The 21,996-nt window shown below is 44.8% G+C and overlaps 1 protein-coding gene across 3 annotated transcripts in view; it reads right to left on the bottom strand.

Annotated features, from left to right (window-relative positions):
• The window catches only part of MYT1 (myelin transcription factor 1), a 104,189-nt gene that overhangs the window by 36,650 nt on the left and 45,543 nt on the right, over positions 1-21,996 (bottom strand). For all 3 annotated transcript variants that reach the window (XM_032766425.2, XM_032766428.2, XM_032766432.2), the window contains exons 3-11: positions 18,588-18,642; positions 16,061-16,091; positions 12,172-12,234; positions 10,942-11,189; positions 8,932-9,792; positions 7,219-7,353; positions 5,579-5,669; positions 1,804-1,917; positions 30-244 (exon numbers count right to left, since the gene is read on the bottom strand). In XM_032766425.2, the coding sequence (XP_032622316.1) occupies positions 30-244; positions 1,804-1,917; positions 5,579-5,669; positions 7,219-7,353; positions 8,932-9,792; positions 10,942-11,189; positions 12,172-12,234; positions 16,061-16,091; positions 18,588-18,642 (1,813 nt within the window). The remainder of the gene's footprint in view (positions 1-29; positions 245-1,803; positions 1,918-5,578; positions 5,670-7,218; positions 7,354-8,931; positions 9,793-10,941; positions 11,190-12,171; positions 12,235-16,060; positions 16,092-18,587; positions 18,643-21,996) is intronic.

Below are 21,996 nucleotides of genomic sequence, written 5' to 3'. Positions count from 1 at the left end.
CACCAAACCCCTCACTCGTCCCAACTTACATTTAAAGGCTTTCGGTGAGGTTTCGCTAGTCTGAATCTTTGGGGCAAGCATGCGTTTGCCAAAAACCTGAGCATCAAAACTTGCATAATCGAAGGTGACCTTGGAGTACTTCTCCAACTCCTTGGCCAGGTTGGCCCTAGGCGTTGCTGGAACCATGTTGGGCCTGTAGCTCCCATACTGAGGAATCTCCAGCTGCTTCACAAAGCACATAGGCCTGCAGATAAAAAAAAAGAACCAAAACCCAACAATCAACAATACTTCTCTTTCATTTCCCCACTTTGTAAGTGATTCACAGTGAAAGCGCCAAGTCATATCTTTTCTCCAGAGAATGGTTTACAAATATGATGCCAAAACAAAGCAGGATCATTTCTTCATAACTCCGTTCATGGGTTTATCAGGTTTTCCTTACAAAATACTATGTAGGCCAGATTCTGATTTTATTTCCTCCAGACTTACACCAGAGTAACAGAGATCAGAATCTGACCCTGAGCTTCTAAAGGGTAGGGCTGGAAATGTCACGTTTGTAATTCTTGCACTGGATCCAGTGATGTTAATTGCATAAATCACAATGCAACCTTTTATTTTGGGGCACTGTGTCTATGTTTTCTCTTTGCCAATAGAAATAAAATCTTGGGGTAGTGCTTTCCTTTGGGAGAACTGAAAAGAAATGGCATTAAATATTACAAAGAGAGCAGAGCTAAGCTCAAGTCACCACTGCAGGTTTCATTCCACAGTGAATATGAACACACAATAAGGGAAGGCCGCTACCCTATCTGCAGAGTCCCTTTTAATGACCCACTTCTGCTATGCAGCCCATAGTGAATCAATTTGGCTTGCATATAAATTGCCTATTGTTATTCCCCTTCCTCTAACCTCTTTTCACTGGTTATTCCTTAGACTGTGAGAACCTTGGGCTTAGCCCATAGTGGGGACTACCACAAATAAATAAATAAATAAATAAATAAATGCTAATAGTCTCCCCCCCCAAGATGCTGAGCACTCACAACTCCAGCTGACCTGAGTTTTCAGCTGTCCTGGGGAAAAACCAAATGCCATCAGAGCTTGATGCTTCGCTGGGCTGTGGCACATCAACATTTAGAAGGGTTTGTGCAGCAGTCTTGCCCGAGTCCTCTCATTGTAAACTAACTAACCATATTACAATCCATGTATAGCATCATGAATCACAAAACTGTGTAGGCAAGGAATCATCAGGGACATTCTTAGTGCTGGTCAGTCTTCATTCCAGGCAGATCAGATAAAACCAAACAAATCAATCAAATTATTAAAAAATGATTACACTCCCTTCAAACCAACAAAGTCCCATTCCTGCAAGCCATGTAGTCAACGAAGGATTTAAAAAAAGCTACAACTGAACAATTTGTATGTGGCCTTAAAAAAAAAAAACAACAACCCTACTTATAATGCTAATATAATAGCCATAATTCTCAGGCAGTTTGCATTGTAGTGTAATCAGCAGAAGTGCCTTCTGCTGTACTGTTAAAACCCTTTGGCCTGTAGCCTCAGCATTAATTGATGCTACAAAAGCAATTCATTGTCCTGGATGCCCTCCATGGGATCATCAATTAAATATCCCTGCACCTTGGAGAGACCTATGATCACAATAACAGGCATCGGCAGTACCAAGATACCGCAGTACAGGGATGGATTGTGACACGGTTCTTTTTGCAACAGATTTTACATTATTTTATTTTGGGTGGGAGTTGGGGTTGGAAGAAATGTTGCTGCAAATCCTTTGTTACAATTCTAACATACCTGAGTATCCGGTCAGAATTGGAGCTACTCTTAGAGGGGTCACCGGCCTGCGGCTGTTGCTTTTCATGAGATTTGGCTAATTTTTCAGCAGCGGCTATGGGGCACCCAGATAAACTGTATGGAATTAAAAGAGGAAGAAAGGAAAGCTGAGCATGAGAAACTGGGATGAAGATCTCCATATGCTTTACAGACCAGGATCTGCACTGAGCCCATGAGAAAATCTCTTTATTATTATTAGCAACAAAGTCTCCTGTGACACCTTATAGACTATCAGATGTATTGGAGCATAAGCTTCCATGAGTGAATACCCAATTCATCAGACGCCTGTAGTGCAAATTTCCAGAGGCAGGTATAAATATGCAGGCAAGAATCAGTCTAGAGATAATGAGGTTAGTTCAACCAGGGAGGGTGAGGCCCTCTTCTAGCAGTTGAGGTGTGAACACCAAGGGAGGAGAAACTGCTTTTGTAGTTGGCTAGCCATTCACAGTCTTTGTTTAATCCTGAGCTGATGGTGTCTGGAAATTTCCACTACATGCATCTAATGAACTGGGTATTCACCCACAAAAGCTTATGCTCCAATACGTCTGTTAGTCTATAAGGTGCCACAGAACTCTTTGTTGCTTTTTATAGATCCAGACTAACACGGATACCCCTCTGATACTTTATTATTAATTATTATTATTATTATTATTAGGCAAGCTGTAAAGCATTCAGGCATCCATAGTGACATTGTCAGAAATAAAAGTTCAGAAGCATTCAAAGAACCAGGATATGGATAAAAAGATATCAATAAACTGGGTCGAGTTCCTCAAAGAGAGAATGAGGGAGCTATGGTTCATTTGGAGAGATTTTTATGAATAAATGGAATTCCTTCTCCTTACTTGTTCTGGTTCCTTGCTTAAGCAAACATTTTGAGGGGTGATTTCAGTGGAAAATGTGCTTTGTAGATGTGCAGTTGTGTCAACATCTACTTGTACTGGGGAGCCTGAGTGTGACTTTTACACACGTTTGCCAGGACCTACATGGATGGGGCCTGAGCATGGCTTTTAAGCCACATCTGTCCACAGGCTGTGGTGTGGTGCTGCCCTGCCCCAAAGGAGTCCCGAAAAGATTCTGCCTTGAGAGAGGCACAGTCCCCCTCGGCGCAGCTCCTTGGACATGGGACAGATTGCACCCCTGGGTGTATGAGCTCCATTCCATGGGCCATTGCTACAAGGTTGAGTGATGCAGCCAGGATCCTTTGTGGAGTCCTGTTTTCTGCAGGGGAACAGAACATGCCCACCCCATGCAGGGAGTGAAGGGACTGCTGTTTTGGGCAGCCATGAAAGGGGTGGGGAGGAGAAGCTACTTACTCCCCACTCTGCCCTGGAAAGGCTGAAGAGGAGCCACTCACAGCCTAGGCCATGCAGATCCTGAAATGCTTGCTATGATTGGCTGTAACTCAGAATTACAGTAGAGGCTCCCATTGTAGCACAGCTGGATCCTCCAGGCCTTGACCGTCCCCTCTTCAGATGTTTGCAGTGGGGATCCTGCCCCTCCCTATCCTAGCTTGGGGGGCAGAGGTCTTGAGAAGGTTTGGGCCACCTCTGTGTCAAGCACCGCTCTTCTGTCCCCACTGTGGAAGCTCCTCTGTCAGAACTCTGCAGGATTCAGTCTCCACCCCCATGGAGATGGCAGGGCAAGAACAGGTGAAGGGTAGGGCTGGCATAGGCAGCCTGCAGGCTGACACTGGATTCTCCCCTTCACAACTGCAGGGGAAGCTGGTGGAATTTCCTGTGGAGAGAGTCTGCAGCAACTTAGATGGCTTCCCTTCTAAGTGGCTTGGAAAACATCCCCCTCAAGCCCAAAGAATGGCTCTGAAGTAGATGATGCCAAGGCAGCCACTAGCAACCTGGCCCCTGTAGAAGTGATTCTCTCCAGGAGTAAGCGGGATCCAGCGGGCCCTGGCACTAATGCAGCATCAAAGGGCCTCTGTACAGATGCTCTTTGTCATGGTATCAGGGGATTCATGGCTTTGAGGGGCATGGAACCTAGGGTGACCAGACAGCAAATGTGAAAAACTGGGAGGGAGGTGGGGGGTGGGGAGTAATAAGAGCCTATATGACAAAAAGACCCAAAAATCAGGACTGTCCCTATAAAATCGGGACACCTAGTCATCCTAATGGAACCTCAGCTTAACGAAGAAAGTACTCCTGCTCCCCTCCTTGTGCAAGGGTCTGACTTGAATTATGGGTGGAGAGGCTTTGTTCCCATGGAGACAGGCTCCAGGCCCTCCATGTTTACTCAGTTCTGAGTCAGGCAAAACTTCTGTTGACTTCTGTGAATTCAGCGTTCCTTTAGGAGAGATACTGCTAGGGCTGGCTTGAGCAGGCATAGTACAGGAGACGCTCCACAATCTTCCCTTTCAGAGATCTGCATCTGAGCCTCAATCCTGGCCAGGATCACCCCTGCTATTCCAGTCACAGACACCTTTTGCGCAGAGGTTGTGTGGCAGTTTTTTGATGTTGACTGAGGCCCTCATACTTATTATCACCAGTGACAAGCCAGGATTTGAATTCAGGCCACTAGACTCCAATCTAGTTCATGAACCCGACCCTCAACCACTGCCTCCCCGCCCCACGCTGAACATCAACTATCAGACTGAAAACAGCTGACAGTCCCTTGTATTATCACTGGAATGACCTGCAGGTAAACTGAAAATGAACTTCTCTCACAACTCTTGCTGCTCTTTTCTGGGCCAGCTGCCACCCACATGCATCTGTCAGTAACAGTGGATGCTTCCGCTTGCGTTGCAGATGCTCACTGCTACCTGCTAGTTAATGTGCATGACAAATGGGTCTTCTCATTTAAGTGAGAATATTTCATTCATTTTCCTCTGGCCTCTCAGGCTGTGAGGAGGCATTTAGCACAACAATTTATTTCATGACTTCCCCACAACGTATGAATAAATAATTACACAAACTCACCTAGCGCCTGTAAATGAATCTAACATTTATATGATTTTGTCAGTCAGTCAATCTGTATGTCCATTAAAGTCAAATGATTTGACCAAGACAGTCCTAAGCTTGAGCTAGATAACCCCAGCACTTTGTTATACAACCTGTATTGTCCAAGGCAACACGACTGGCATTTCTTTGCACCACAAGCTTCTTAGAAGCCCTCTTGACTAATGAAACATCTTCTTTGGACCACCTCAGAATTCTCATCCACCAATAACCTTCTTTACACTAGAGCAAGGGCAAAATCAGAACTTGTGGTACAATTTCGGCTCTCCAGATCTGAACCAATCTCTACTGATTAGGTTCTATATGAGATCCAAAACTAGATGAGAGCTATTTTTCACTTCTGGTGGAGCTGCAGATGAAATTCATGCTGAGATAGCAGAAATTCATGTGAAAATAGCTGATTGTATGATATTTCTACCAACCAAAAACCTCACAAGTGTTCTGTGCCATCAAACGCTAACCCTCATTTGGACTAGAACCTCATCTTAAACTTCCTCTAGAGCTGAATACCATCTCCTTGACTCCACTCTAAATAAATGCCTGCACCCAAAGGAAGAAACTCTCCTCTGCCTTATTGCCCATTTTCATTTGATATCTGATATTCTATCTGATTTCCATTCCTTTATAGCCATCTATAATTAATCTGTTTTAGTTACACCATATCTCAGTGTGAAGTTCATTATGCAGGGATAAAACCAATGTAATTTTTGCTGTTTGCCTTGACGACGTTTCAGCCCCTGCGGTTATTAATTAGAACTTGAAGTAAGTACCTTCTGTGTGTGTTGCGATTGCTGTTCACATGACCCTGTCCTGTGCAGCCTGGTGTTGGGCATTTCAACACATTCTCGTGCATAGCCAAGACTTTGTAGCGAGGAGAGGAAGGGAAGAGGGGAGGGAAGTAAAAACAACTTTATAAAAACAGAGCAAAAAAGACAGAGTCAAGTTTTGATGGTGGCTTCCTAGAAATCAGCAAATATGAAACTGTGCGATTAAAAGTTGTCTGCATACAGAAAAGAGTTACAAGCCAACACTGCTCAGGTCAGCACTAGATTAGCATTTCTGTACAGGCCATCTTGGTCTTTTTTCCTTGTTAGCTGATTGCAATCCATTTTTCCTCGTCCCCCTTCATTCCGGAGCCATGCCTGCCCATTTCAGGTGGATTTAAGTGATTGGAGTTGTATCTATGCTTTTATCCTTAGGACTAGTCTTTGTTTGATTTTTAAAATTTTTAATCTTCAGGATTATTGCTCCCTGCGGTGCTGACCTTAAAAGTAAAGAAAATAATTTGCTTTGCAAGCCTTTAGAAAACATGCAGCTTGCTTTTTTATTTTTTTATTTTGTATGCACATTTGTGTGACAATAACTGTTACTTTCACCAGCAGTTCTGTGTTTATGGCAGGTCTGCAACCTCTGAAATTACAGATAAGGCAGCAGTTGTGGGGGTTTTTGGCCATTATTCCATCATCATGAGCATACAATACTGAACTTTATTTACATGTACAGAGAATTCTATTTAGGATGTTGGTAAAAATAGAAATAAAATCTATGTTTGAAAAAAAAAAGCCAATGGCATAATGCTAAACATTTTCTGCAGAATATATCAATCTTTATGTGGTATGTTGTAAGTCAGGGTGACGAGCGATTAAAAGGAGATTTGACTCTAGTGCACATATCAAATGGTTACTTATTTTTGATATACAATAAAAAAAATTGCTGTAGAGATTTTTTTTCCTCACCCTTATTCCCTCTTCCCGACAAGCTATTCCATGGGTGGGGGAGGGGGAGGAAACTGTGGGATTCAATATAGGGACGAAACCGAAATGGTTCAACAGAAGATCAGTAGGGTTCTATAGAAATTACTGACAACACCTAGAGAAGTTAACAGAGAATGAGATCCTTTCTAAAAGTAGCATTTTTTTTAAACCATCCTATAGAAAGTTAAGCTGTATTTGGAGGATTTACATGCGACTTCAGTGGTGTACTGGCCTTGTGATGGGGCTCTTCCGCACAGGGGTGAATTTCACTCTAAGGGTGCATCTCGATTGTAGCTAGGGATGTAAAATGGCAACCTGTGTAGACGGATCTGCATTAACTGGACTCTAGCTAGCTCACTAAAAATAGAAGTGAAGATGCTGCGGGGTGAGCTGCACAAATCTGCCTGACACCTCCCTCCCCGTGGGTACATATTCACTTATGCTACCTGCACTGAAGCCCTTGCCACTGTGTCCTCACTTCTACTTTTAGTGGCCTAACTAGAGTTCAGCTAGTGTGGATGCATCTCGACAAGCTACCATTCATACTCAAGATTGCAATACAGATGTGCTCAAAGGCGCAAATCTGTTAAGTGCCTCAGCACCCCAGGTTAGGCAGCCGTTTTTCTGCGGTGTGGAAATCCCTACAGTATACTCACTCTCTGGAGGGATCCTGTCTTTGTGCGGGCAACCAGACAGACTGCGATGGTGAGGATAGAGTCCTGTGACATGACCGGTGCCATCACAACCTGGAGTAGGACATTTGATCTCTCGCTTCTCAGGTCTTGAAGGATCTAGGAAATATGGGGAGGGGATGTGGGAAAAATATTACCCAAGGCAAGGACAGCAACTGGGTACAAATCATGATGGCTGGATAAAAGAAAAGGAGCTACTGTACAGCACTGCTGTGAAAGAGTTTATCACCAAGATGTCTGGGTACGTTTGCATCTGTCGTTCAAGTGAGAGTCCAAGGTTGAATATTCACACCAGTAGCTGCCTGATTGTTGGGGCAAATCAGGTAGTTGCTGATGCAAAGACTCTGATTTGCACACCCAATTACATTTTTGTAGGTTTAAAAATACAGGTGCAAGTTTTGCAGGTGGATACGAAAGGGAGGCCATGCTCAATGTGGCTAAAAATGTATCCTGTAATGTGCTATATAAAGTCAGTGAGGCCATCTAAGAATTATGCCAGGATAATCCCACTGGCTCATCTTCAGTCATGGACCAAGCCAAGCCAAAAGAAATTATTGATCTTAGGCCAGGCTTCAGTTTCTATAGGCCAGCGCCCTTAGTGTCTAATACTTCCTGCAGAATCCAGAGAAGCTCTGCAAGTGATACCCTACTTGAAAAATACGTGAACTGCATTAGTTTTCAGGTTGGCATTTTCATATGAGTCCTGTACAGAAACAGTCGAAATTTTTCAAATTTTAATAGTTTTGAAATGTGAAAGTTCATTCATTCATAAATTAGGAACATTTTAAATGAAATTCTTCATGAAAGTCTTCAGTCAATTTTCAAATGGAAATTGATAGAGCTGGTTGATTTTGTTTGTGTTTCAATTTAAAAAATTGTTAACGTTTTTTAATTTCAAAAATGAAAAGGGGGGAACATTTGCAAATATTCCCCACCATCACCACTTTCCTGCCCTATGCTAGGAAAGAGGATAAACTCTCAGTAGGAGAGGTGTGCATGTGATCAGGTGGTTCCTCTCTACAGCTTTCCTTTGTAGTTTTAGTTCAAAAATCTATTTAAAAGTAAACTGGTGCTGATTAAAGATTCTGATGAAATTGATGGATTGAGGATATTGATGGCACTTTCTCCATGTGTCTATTCAACACGTACATCATGGCCCCATGGAGAAAGCTTCTACTTATCTATTGCTCAAGTAAAATATGGCACCAGAGCCCAAATGCTCTTAAAATCAGGCTACAAGGTCCATAGTATCTGGTCTGACTGGCTTTTTCTGGAATGGGAAGAATAACCAGAAGGGTGGCACTGGTGGGAGAGTTTTTGTTCTGAGTTTATTCTGGAGGGTCCTAGCTTATGGATTTTGATCTTAATTGTCACTGGGAAGACTTTATAGCCAAAAGACTGGGTGGGAACATTTTAATAAATGGAAAGAAATACAATGAATATAAATAGTCTCCTGGATTATCCACTCAGCATTGCTTTTCCCATTTCTGTCTTAGAGGCACAGGTTGAGATTTTCAAAGCCAACTAGGGGACTTGCCGCTCAATCACCTAACTGAGCTTGAAAATCCACAACCAGCTAGTTTTCATGGGACACTTAGCAGTGAAGCTCAGATTCTTTCACAGTGCAAAGCTGTTGGGGAGGAAGATGGTGCATGGAAGCTTGTTCAGATACTCCACCTTTGCTGTAGTAGTTTTTTCTGATAGTGTCCAAAGGTTTGTTTTGTTTTTCATCCACCTGCAAATGCTTTATGTGCTCCCCTGGCAGGCGGCTGGGCTCCCTCATGGTGTTAACCTGTTCGGCTTTGAGCGCAATGGCCTGCTCCAGCAGCCCCAGGTTCCCTCTGGTCATCATGTCGTACATTTCAGACTCATCAGTCACGGTGGATTTCTGGGAGCGAGCATCGTCATCTTTGTCGTCATCTGACCTGACCTCCACGATGACTGAGTACTCAGGTTTTGAGCTGAACCGCCCTGCACAGTGGGTTTTCTGGGAGTCCCGAGACGTCTGAGGAGTTTCTTCACAGATGACTTCAGATGCCAGCTCCTCCTCTTCTTCTTCTTCCTCCTCCTCCTCCTCCTCTTCTTCCTCCTCTTCTTCTTCTTCCTCCTCCTCCTCCTCTTCATCCTCCTCCTCTTCTGCTTCTGCTTGCATGGCCTTTTGCAACTTGCAGGACTCCTCACAATTCATATTGTCCCGATGTTCTGGACACAATTCACTGCTACGTTCACTAGCGACCTCAATGACTTCCTCTGCATCCTCAGTTTGGATGATAATTTCCTTGTCAGATTCCTCCTCGACCACCTCTTCTTCCACCCCTTCATGGACCAGGTGCACAACATTAACAGGAGGCTTGGAGACCTGCAGTTCATTTTCAGGCATCTGCCCCTCTATTGCAAGGGTTTCTTCTGCTATTTGGCCTAGATTTAGGAGAGAGTTGGCAATGATTTCTTGATAGCTGCTGTAATTGGCCTTGCTAGGGCCAGGTGTACTGGTAGCTGCATTTTGTCCATAGCGTGATGATTTTGCTGGACTTCTTTCTGCAAAAAGGAAGAAGGAAAAATGTTATAAGCCCATAAAGAGCTCTGTCTCCTTTCAGCTTATTTGAACCCCAAGTCTTGCTGTTACGCCCTGGGTGAAGCCTGATTTATTGCATTTAGTAATGGCAGGTATAAAAAGGGATTTCCATTTTTAAATTATTCGCACTGATAAGATGAGTAACACCTTCAGAGATCTATTTCCTCCACTGAGCCATCAGAAACCATCAGCTACACATTTTTGCACATTGCCTGCACTAGCCCAAGGTGATGTTTTCATGCTAAGGTGCACCCCATTGGAGGTTGATGCAAACTGCCTCAATAAACAGGGGTCCATGATACACAAATGCATTTAGAAGGAAAGAGATAAGGGAGAGGACTAAGGTCCCAGGGCCAAAATTCTGCCCGAGTTATGCACACACACCTCCTCCCAAAGCCAATGACAGTGGCATGAATTTGGACCTAGGGGCCTTACTCTGTGACCGCTGAGCATAAGAACAGACATCCTGGGTCAGATCAATGGTCCATCTAGCCCGGTGTCCTGTTTTCCGACAGTGGCCAATGCCAGTTGCTCCAGAGGGAATGAACAGAACAGGGAATCATCCAGTGATCCATCCCCTGTCATCAACTCCCAGCTTCTGGCAAACAGAGGCTAGGGACACCATCCCTGCCCATCCTGGCTAATAGTCATTGATGGATCTATCCTCCATGAACATATCTAGTTCTTTTTTGAACCCTGTTATGGTTTTGGCATTCACAACATCCTCTGGCAATGAGTTCCACAGGTTGAAGACAACAGAAAAGCTCACACCCTGTCTCTGGATCAGGCTCCAAGACTCCAGGGTGCCTTTCTCATTGCTTTACCTATTGAGCCACACAGAGAAGTGCTTTTATACTCTCCATAGTTCCTTCCCCAGGAATCGTCACTGATGGGAAAGCTCTTATTTTTAAGATGTTGGAGACAGTCTGTGATCAGCATAGTCAGGAACAGCCCTTCTCAAACAGGGTTTTTCTGTTGTTCTTCCCCTGAATATAATAATGGAAGAACCCATCCTATGCATAATTTAGAAGCACTATAACTCTTCGTTATTAACACTCACTGCCCTTTTTCCATCTGTAAAATAAGCTCTGCAATCAATAATGATAAAGCACCTTCCGCTGGCTCAGGGCTGGGGGTCTCCTCCTGTTCTATCGTCTCTGTCTCTTCCTCCTCCAAAGTCTCCTCTGATTCGTCAGTGACAGACTCCTCCTTCACCTCTGTCTCCTCGCTCCCATCGCTGTCCACGTTGTAGCCTTCGTCAAGGGCCAGCTTCAGAGGATGGGATTTTCTCTTTGACACCAGGTGCTCGGCCTCAGCATCCTGAAGTTTCCTCTTCTTTGCTAGAGGGCAGCTTTGTAAACTAGAGGGAAAGAGGACGCATTGCATGAAGGAGGCATGTCTGAGAAAAACCTCAGAAATGGATGCTTTATTCAATGAAGCAAGAGGTAAAAAAGTCCTTTAAGGACTGAAGAGAAACGGGTCAACTTTGGGCAATGCATAGGAAGGGCCAGATCGTCAGCTGGTTTACATTGTCCTAGCTTTGTTGAGCAGGCTGAAGATCTGGCCTTCATTCTTGTTCGCTCTTCTCTAAATAAACTCAAGCATGAATGGGCCATAGGGTGACCAGACAGCAAGAGTGAAAAATCGGGACAGGGGTTGGGGGGTAATAGGAGCCTATATAAGACAAAGACCCCAAAATCGGAACTGTCCCTATAAAATCGGGACACCTGGTCACCCTAATGGGCCAGCTCCTGATGCCTGTACTCAAGTTTTTGCTCAAAGATCACTGGGAGTTTGCCTGACCCAATAAAAACATTTAGTCCTATCACATCTTATATCTAACATCACAATTTACACTAGCCCCAGTTGTTTCTAACCTGGACATTGTTGGATACTAAAAGCTGTTGGTTGCTTCTAGCTATAAAACTAGAACTGGTATTTAGGTCCAGCCATTGTGGCATATTTAACTCATGGGCACCAGGAGTCCAGATCTGCACAGTATAATGCACTGATGAAAAATCTGTTAGCAGAAGAATGGACTCCAAGGCAGGCAATAAAGTGTGATTTTCCACCCCACTCCCCTCCACCATGCACGCAAGTCGCAAGCAGACCAAGTCCTTAGCCTGAAGACATCTCAGCAGAATTAATAAACTCATTGTATAGCAACACAGCCTCCTCTTTTCTGCATCGACCGTGAGTTTGGGGAAGCTGGTTTAGGACATAATCCAACTCCCATTGTAGTCAATGGATCTGGATCAAGGTCAGTCTGTCTTGATTCTTACATCTCTCTACCACTTGCATTCAGGTTCCTTAGACTGGAAATCCTCCAGACCAAATCTTACCTTCTGTGTCGTGCATACTTTCCACGGATGTGTCCTGAGCCATTACATCCTGGGGTAGGGCAGCTTGTGGGGGAACAACCAAGCAACAAGAACAGTGATGACTTGGAGAATGCGTTTTAATTAAAGTATATAAACTGTGGAGAATTAAAAAGAATCTGTGCAGAAGGAACAAAAACTGCAAAAGGGAAGATAATTTCCTTTAAATAGTTCATTTCATCCCTTTGAATTCCAAGCAAGGAGGGCAGGATGGCAGCTTTGCAGTTTGCTAAAAATTAATGAAATAAGTCACCCCATTTAATTAAATGAACGGTTCATTATAGTTTTATGAGTATGTTTAATTAAAGATTTGCATGTGTAAAAGCAAGCCTTTAAAGACCAGACAACTACTGTACCCTGCCTCCTACTGCCACTGTTTAGTTTTCTCTCTCTCTCTTTTTTTTCTTTTTTTTAACTAGTGCACAAAATAAATCATCTTTTTTTAAATTTCATTTTATGGCTTGTCAGACAAGCATTGTTTGAGGATGCTAGTAATGGGGGACCTGTTGAGAAGGCCAGGTTGAGGAATGGACATGGGGAGCCAGGCCTTTGGTGTCAGGAGTCAGAGCACGTTGGACAAAATTCACTAGCTCCCCTGCCCTGGCTTCTGCTCAGCTGAAGCGACAGCCTCAGTGCAGAGGGCTCCAGAAACCCTAGGCACTGTGTGTGCCCTCTACAGCCCTGAACACAGACTGAAGTGGTGGATGCTCTTTGCCCGCTCCTCTGCACAGGTAAATGTCACCCCTACAGACAGACCAGTCTCAGGAATTATAGGGGCTCCAGAGGCTGAAAAGCAACTTCAGCCAGTTTGCCTGGCGGATGTACATTAGGCTTTGGCTATTGCCATAGGCTGCAAAGCCGAGGGGGCCACCCGGAACATGACTTGACCACTTTTTGACTGAGGTGGCTGGTTTTTCAACTCTCTTGTCAGTTGCCAGTCACGAGATGCAATTTGCCGAGGGGGCTGGCTGGGTGCACATGCAGCCACACGCACAGTGATCTCGTAACTAGCGTCCGTGCACGATGCGGCGGGGAGTGGTGCTGCGGCCAGCACCCAGGTCCTGCTCTGCATGTGTAGCGTGCCCTGTGCCAGGCCCTTGCCCCCTGCTGGCTGCTGAAACTGCAGCAACTCTTCAGGATCCTCCCTCCCCTCCTCCCCCACGGGTGTCCCTATGAACTAGGCCAGCTGAGTCAGGCAATGCTGAGGTTGTTAGGTTAACGTCTGGCCAAGGTCCAGACGGAAGCTGATGTGGTGCCACGCTTTGCAGACCAGAATTCAGGGCAGGGAGCCCTAGGAGAACAGCAGCACTGCCCTGTTTGTTTTGTGATTGGGAGCTTGCAGACTGGAAGGAAAGCTGAAGCCAGAGACTCAAACATCTGAGCTCTCAGCGAGGCCCTAGACCTATCTCCTCTTAAAACCCTCCTGGTCCTGCTACATGTCCTTGTAACACTGGCTGCCTTTTGCAATAAGCTGACCTGTGACCTGCTTTATATCTGAACTGATGATTCTCCTTTAACTCACGTGATCAACTGGGAGGATACACTGCGTTCTCTTTAGCCTCCTAGCCTTTGTACTGTGCATATGCTCAAACCAAACTGCCCCTTTCATGGGGTTCCTCATATGAGTGGAAGTGGCAGCTCAGAGGATTCTTCCAAGTGACATGCTCGAGATCATACATAAGAAGAACTCTCCAGGCTAATGTGCATAATTGGAAGAGGGTCCCCCTCCCTTTTACTGATGATCTTAAAGTCTATTTAATTTTAATTGCCTTCAGTCATGACAGAGATTGCTCTGTTCTGAACAGCCCCAGACACACTCTGAGTGACTGCACACAGAGACATGGAACAGTGGTTGTGCTAGCAATGACTTGCCTGAAAAAATAAAAAGGCTTATTTAGTGTGGAACAAGAACAGCTCTGATGAAGATGTTATGGGCATTTCTAAACTTCGTTAAATCAGTTAAGGTTGATTCCCTTTTTTAAGGCAGTAAATTACAGCCTGTGGTTAAAAAATCAGAGAGAATAGCCCAGAGGCTTTGAGCCAAATGTATCTAAAGTGACTAGTGATTTTAGGTGGCCCATTTTTTGGTGCCTAGCTTTACACAACTTCACAGGTGTCCAACATTCAGAGGCTGGGCGCTCAGTGCTTTCTGGAATGCCAGGTCATTTTATCTCAATCTAGGACTTTGATTTGTGAAATCCTTAGAGATGGAAATTTTTTACATCTTGGCAGGGGTCACAAGTGGCAAAGGGCTCTGTGATTTGTTAATAGCTCCCCCTTTTTTGCAACATTTACCAACTTCTCTCTCTCTCTCTCTCTCTCTCAACAGCTTTAATACTTTTACAAAAGCCTTCTTATTGTCATGCAGATGACGCCTAGCTTCCAATTAGTCGATTAATCGTCCAGTTAATCAGGCAGTTAGGTGACAGCTGCAGAGATGGCTGTGTGGAGCACTCTGTGCTGCCCTGGAAATATGTCACCTGCTTCAATTACCACCTGCACTCAAGTATTCAGCAATAAAAGACAGGGAAGTGTAATGCCCAGCATCCCCCATGTTAGTCTCTCAGGAGTCATAGCAGAGCGTAGGAGCAGAAACTCTACAAAATTAGGACAGTTAAGGTCCAATTACTCTTTGACATGGAAAGCTTTCTAATAGAGGCCACTAGGAAATGCAGCCCCTGCCATTAGCACAGGTTAGTGAATCCTCCTCTTGCATAAGCACTTATGTCAGTTTTACAGAGATCTGAGAGATCCAGGAGCCTGTGATTTATAATAAAAAGCTTTGTAAGACTGCAAAGGTTTGCTCCAGTTTTTCCTCTTGCTGTTGCTGGCATGCAAGCTACACCAAATGAACAACAGGACCACCTGAACATCTCAGGTATTGGGCTATGGGATGGCCAGGCTGACAGGCTGGGGTGTGGGCATCAGATCTGTACTGATGGAAAGTCCTATCCTGTACCTGTGGGGCTAAATAATTTTAAAATCCATCCTGTAAGGCAGGGGAGAGGGTGGAAGGAGAGAAAGAGACCAGGAACATGGATGGGGAGGAGGACCAAAGTGATGAGAGGGAAAGGGAACCAGTGAATAATCCAGGAATGGCAGTAGGGGAAGGACATCTGAGATAGAAGGGGAGGTTTGCTGTTAAGCATTGTACATAACGATACTTTTTCAAGTGCCATTAGTTAAGGCTGCAGTTCCCTCTGGGGACTGGATCCTAGGCTGAGCTCGCCCTTGGTACAGCCCAGAGAGAGGAGACCTTGAGCATTGTTTCACCTCCTCTGCTCCTGGGACTGGCTATGGCCTGCCAGCCAAAGATTGCTCCTTCTCATCCCTGTCCGGCCGCCTCCCGCCCTCAGCCCACCTTGCGTGGAGGGGGCAGTGAATGGTAAAAGCCAGATCCCCCGCCATTACAGAAAGTGGGAATGGGAAAGTGCAGAGGGCAGCTCCCTCTCTTCTGCCTGGCATGGGTAAGCACTGTTCCCTTACAGCTCCCCCTCCACTGGTTCAATGAGAACTCTCCCCTCCTGTTTCAATCTGCTAAAACTACCCTCCTGGGGTCCCTTTGCTCTCTGGGCTGGTGCATGGGGGACTTACCCAGGGCCAAGTGTCTGGCTACATGATGCACAAGGAACTGTAACACAGCTAAAATCCTGTTTATTTTTCTTCCCGACAGCCATAAAATGGGACCCGCAAAGTGGGAGGGGCAGAAGAAGGGGCTGCAGGAAGAGTTAGGGTTGGGCCTGGTAATAGATTCACCCCATCTCATGCTTTCCACAGCTTTTATTTCCCTAAGGAATGTGCCAGAATCCCTTCCCCTCCCCAACTTATGGGGCTGAGAAGAAACTTTTCTTACCTCACCTCCTGTCCTATGAGTTCCGTGGGCACTGAGCAGAGGAACAAGAAACAAAAGTGGAAAGAAACACAAAGTCGTGAGTAAAAACACAGATTCCTCTGCCACTGCTAAGCTAATCCATCATAAAATAGGCAAGATCATAAAATAGGCTACCTAGTAAATAGAAAAGCATAAACTCTCTGCAGCCCTCAGCCTGCTAACATTTACACACATGCTTAACTTTAAGCATGTTACAATTAAGCATGTCATGTTTTCAGGGTATGGGCTACATCTCTGTGTAGACACAAACACACACACACACTGAGCCAGATTCTCAGCTGGTTTAAACTAGTGTGGCCATATTGAAATCAATGGAGTGCCATTGATTTAAACCAGCTCAGGATCTGAACTGCTATTGTAATATTAGCACAGGCTCTAGATCAGCGGTGGGCAAACTACAGCCCAGGGGCTACATCCGGCCCACGGAACTGTCCTGCCCGGCCCCTGAGCTCCCAGACGTCCCGATTTTATAGAGAGAGTCCCAATATTTGGGGCTTTTTCTTATATAGGCTCCTATTACTCCCCACCCTCGTCCCGATTTTTCACAGTTGCGGTCTGGTCACCTTAGCCGGGGAAGCTATCCCCATCCCTCCCCTGCTGTCCCCCCTTCCCCACAGCCATGCCACCACATGGGCAGCACTCTGGGCAGCAGGTTTGCACGCTCCTGCAGAGCAGTGCAGCAGCATGTCTGGCTCCTGCTAGGTGGTGCAGATGCCAGACATGCTGCTCTGAGTGGCATGGTAAGGGGGCCGGGGGTTGGATTAGGGGCAGAGGTTCAGGGCAGGGGGGCGGTCAGAGGACAGGGAATGAGGTGGAGTTGGATAAATGTAGGAGTCCCAGAGAGACTGTCAGGGGGCAGGGGTGTGGATAGGGGTCAGGGGATGGGAAACGGGGGGATGGATAGGTGTGGGGTGCTGGGGGGCCTGTCAGGGGGTGGGAGTGTGGATAGGGGTCAGGGTGACAGTCAGGGGATGGGGAACAGGGCGATTGGACAAGGGGTGGGGTTTCAGGTGGTAGTTACGGGTGGGGGGTCCTGTGAGGGGGCGGTTAGGGGACAAGAAGCAGAGGGGGTTGGATGGGTTGGGGGTTCTGAGGAGGGCAATCAGGGGGCGGGAAGTGGGAGGGGTTGAATAGGGGGCAGGGGCCAGGCTGTTTGGGGAGGCACAGCCTTCCCTACCTGGCCCTCCATACAGTTTTGCAACCCCAACGTGGCCCTTGGGCCAAAAGGTTTGCCCACCCCGATCTAGATTTTTAGGGATGACTCTTCATTTCTGAATGATACAGATGACATTACTGTATCTTTACTGAAAACCTGATGTCCAGCCAGGAATCCAAACAGCCAGGGAAAAAAAGAAATAAAAAAATGCAATGTGGGACAGCACAGGGTAAAAGGCATAACATAGCTGCTCCATTTGTTTAAGCTAATTGGGTTTCTGGGGGATCCAAAACTTAATGGAGTGATTCACAAACTTCAACAAACTGGAGGCAACAGTAGGTAGCATGCTGTATCCAAGAAATTACCTTTTCACATCGGGAGACCTGGTTTTAAATGTGTTTAAGGCAGGTTTAAGGTGGGAAAATAAGCACAATCAGGCTGGTTTCATTATAATCCCTAATGAGCATTACATAGCTTACAAAAACTACCACATAATGTGGCACCATTCAGCACAACTGGCTGTATCTGATTTTTGAGCGATGCAAATGCCTAGAAGGAGAATGATGTAGGTCAGCATGGAGTGAGGCACAATGGTCCAGCTGTGTGGATGAAGTTGCATAATGCCTTCACACATCACCCTTCATTTTAACCAATGCTATTAGTTTCTCACTTTCAGTGACCTTTGAAATGCATCAGATCCATACACACAGAAAAGAGAAAAAATAAATTCAGAGGTTGATCTGTAATCATTACACAGGGTACCAATGATCTGGATATGACTTTACACACTGCAATATAGATTACAGCACCTTCCTTCTTTGCAGGTAAAAGGCATCTAGAGCACGAAATATACAGGTTTTTTTTTGTAAAGCTGGAAAATAAATAGCAATCAAGCTTTAAATTAACAAGTCATTTGTCCTCAAGTCCCTGCCATGAGATGGCCTGTTTGCTTCTGCAGCATGCACAACCTCTGCCAAGCACTGTCAGATGTTCAACTTCAAAGCCTCTAGCAGAGCATACATGATGAAAGCCTCTGGAAGTGATCTGAAGTTATCACGATTCCTATAGAACTAAGCATGGAAGGGATTTTTTTTTTTTGCAGTGGGGAGGAGGGAAGGTTAATACTATGTAGGGTGTAAGTGTTTGTTGCTAGAGCTGTTTTTGTGAACAGATCTTCTGGGCTGGGGGGAGGCAGGGAAGCAGTATTTTAAAAACTTGCAAGAATGAGATTCTGGGTCTGAAAGGAGAGCCTGCTTGGAAAAACCGAAGCACATTAACCTCAGATTTAGCCAATGTATTTAATTCCACACAGGAGGAGAATAAACGGCTCACCTCTGATAGACTTTGATCGTGTGCGTGCTCTCTTATCATCATTTTCTAAACTCATCTGGAATCAAACAGTGACAAAATTAGCATTTAAAAAAAAGTCTCAGTCACATAAAATGTATTGGAAACAGTTACCCAATATAAATGCCTGAAGCTGGGGAGGCTGTAATGGCTTTTTGAGAAAGATACTGATTGTATTACTTTTAAAATTAAGGCCAGACTAACTTTGCTGGGTTGACTCTAAGGGGAGGAGCCCTGATTTGTCTTTTTCCTATAATATGAAGACTTCACCCAATAGGAACGTAGCATTTCTCTTGCTCTATGGACCAAATGGCTGAAAATATGGCCTTATTGAAGTCAGTGGGAATTTTACCATTGATTTTGATGGGTCCAGAATGTCACCCAAAGTATTTCTGTATGGTCAGCTTGTGATACCCTGATGATCATCAAATAGTATTTTAAACCACAAATGATCTCACTGAAGTCAATAGGACTTCTAAGATAGGTGCTGCTCAGTGGGAGAATGGATATGATATTCTGCCCCACCAAGTAAATAGCTGGCTTTGTTTTGCAGACATTGCTTTTTAGGGGTTGAGCACCTGCTGGTGCAAAATGGCATTGTTCCACTGACTTCCTTGAACCAGCTGTGTTTGCCCCTTCAAGTATAAAACAACTTGCATGTTTTCATCCTGGGGGGAGGTGGGGAAAAGGACTTTATAAGGACACAATTTTGGAGCCAGACCCTGCAAAGTTTTACTCCTGTGAGCAATGATTTTCCATGGATATTATTGGAAGCTGCTCCCATGAGCAAAGATTACTCATCTGAGCCAGGCTTGTCAAGATGAGGTGTTTGTTTTGTGCAAAGGGGCCCAAGCCTGCAAGGTACTCAGCACCTCAGGAATCATTGAAGGCAGCGAGAGTGGAAGGTGACGCCATATCACAGAATGAGGCCCTAAATCTGTATTCAAAAACCTACCAACTTCTTTTCCCAGCTGTATGCATGAAGGAAAATAGCTACAGCCTTGAGGGACCAGATGAACTTCAGCATGACCAGATGAACTTTAGAATGGAGTAAAATCATAATGGGTGAAATTCTCCCCTCTGCACAAGCCCAGCTCCAGGTCTATGCATCCTGGAAGTATCATTAAACCCCATTTTAAGAGTTTTAATGAGACTTAAGAAGTGAAGAGGGCTTGTGTTGGCCCTCTGCACAGGGGAAATGTTACCCAGAGGTCTTCAAAACTCCATCTAGTGCTGTAATCACTGGACTAAGGTACAAAGACATTTTCCCAGCACAAACAACCATCATCCTGTATTAATAGATATGGTAACTAGGGGATATCAGAACCTTTCCCCCAAACTCAAATCAACCCTTTAACGAATGACAAGAAATTCAGTTAACTTCAGAAAAACGTAATACATTCTAAGGACAGAACGGACTACGGTGACCATCTCTTCTGACGTCCTGGATGCCTCAGCTTGGAAGGATTGGATTTTTATTGGTAAACGTTGATTTCATCATACACCCATAAACCGATGACAAAATATTTCCAATCGATGATCCTTGAAATTCACTGATAGGTAAAGTAAGAAAAATGCTGCTTGAAAACTTGGAGTTTGATTTCAAGATATTTACTTTGTATATTTTCACACGTCGTGTTAACAACTTGTTTTAATGGTTATGAAGCTTTAACTTTTGGAATCTCAGTGTCTACTGTCATTGAATAATTAGTGTCAGACCCCCCTAGTGTCTGATCTCCCATAACTTCCCACAACAGTGAAAATTTGAATCAATAAAAATAGAAAAAAAGAATTCTGAAGCCCCATTATTTTGCCCAACTCGGAACATTTAAATTGATCAAAATTAAAAAAGAGCCTTAAAAGTAAACAAATATCAATATTATCCATCAAAATGATACAAAAATAAAAACCAAATTTTGCCAAGCCTATGTATCCTGCTGGTCATAGGACTTCCCTGAATTAATTCCTCTCTGTACTTGGACAAACATTTGCACATACATGCACCTTTGTGCTTCCTGCTTTCACGTCCCCAGGGATTGTTGGCACACCTGCAAGAGGGCTGTGCTGCACTACCCCAAGCCCAATGTGAACCAGTCTCTCCTGGGAATATTGCAAGCCAACCCATTCCCGTGAGATTTACAGACTAGGGTCTGAATCCTGCAAGCATACACACTTACCTTTACCCACATGGAGCAGTCCCATTGATTTCATTAGGCCCAGGTTTGGAGACAAGGCTATGACTTGACTGAAAAACATGTGCTTTTCCAGAGAGACAGCTAAGTTGGTGTGAAATCCTAATGGAGACAGGGCACCATAGTTTTTACCTGTATGTAGCCAGCTGAGGTCAATCCCAAGTTGGGTAGGGTGTAGATAGGGTGAAGAGATAGCAAGTGTGAAAAATTGGGACATTGTTTTTCAGGAGGGGGAAGGAATAATTGCTTATAGAAGACAAAGCCCCTAATATTGGGATGATCCTGATAACATCGGGATATCTGTTCACCCTTAACATGGAGGTTAAGTCCATTAATGGCTATTAGCCAGGATGGATAAGGAATGGTGTCCCTAGCCTTTGTTTGTCAGAGGGTGGAGATGGATGGCAAGAGAGAAATCACTTGATCATTACCTATTAGGTCCACTCCCTCTGGAGCACCTGGCATTGGCCACTATTGGCAGACAGAATACTGGGCTGGAAGGACCTTTGGTCTGACCCAGTATGGCCATTCTTATGTTATGTTCCTATGTTCACCCTAGCTGTAGGATTGACCTCGCCTAACTGCATTGATATAATAACTATTTGTGCCTTGTTTCTACAAGGATTTTACATGGCATTAGCTGTCTTGATGCAAAGCGGTACCCATTGTTTGGCAGTGAAAACTAAGGCCTGGTCTATACTAGGCGTTTAAACCAATTTTAGCAGCGTTAAACCGATTTAACACCGCACCCGTCCACACAACGAGGCCCTTTATATCGATATAAAGAGCTCTTTAAACTGGTTTCTGTACTCTTCCCGGACGAGAGGAGTAGCGCTGAAATCGGTATTACCATATCGGATTAGGGTTGGTGTGGCCGCAAATTGAAGGTATTGGCCTCTGGGCGGTATCCCACAGTGCACCGTTGTGACTGCTCTGGACAGCAATCTGAACTCGGATGCACTGGCAGGTAAACAGGAAAAAGTCCCCAGAACTTTTGTTGAATTCATTCCTGTTTTGCCCAAGCGTGGAGCTCTGCTCGCCATGGAGTGGCAATGCATGTTCAAATCCAAAAAAAGCTCCGCGTGTTGTGGACCCGTAGGAGATACTGATCTGATCTCTGTAGGGAGACAAATCTGTTCTATCACAGCTCCGTTACAGAAGACGAGAAGCCAAGCATTTGAAAAATCTCCAGGCTATGATAG

The sequence above is a fragment of the Chelonoidis abingdonii genome, chromosome 14 (assembly GCF_003597395.2).
Source record: "Chelonoidis abingdonii isolate Lonesome George chromosome 14, CheloAbing_2.0, whole genome shotgun sequence".
NCBI lineage: Eukaryota > Metazoa > Chordata > Testudines > Testudinidae > Chelonoidis > Chelonoidis abingdonii.
This window is presented reverse-complemented; position numbering and strand designations above follow the sequence as displayed.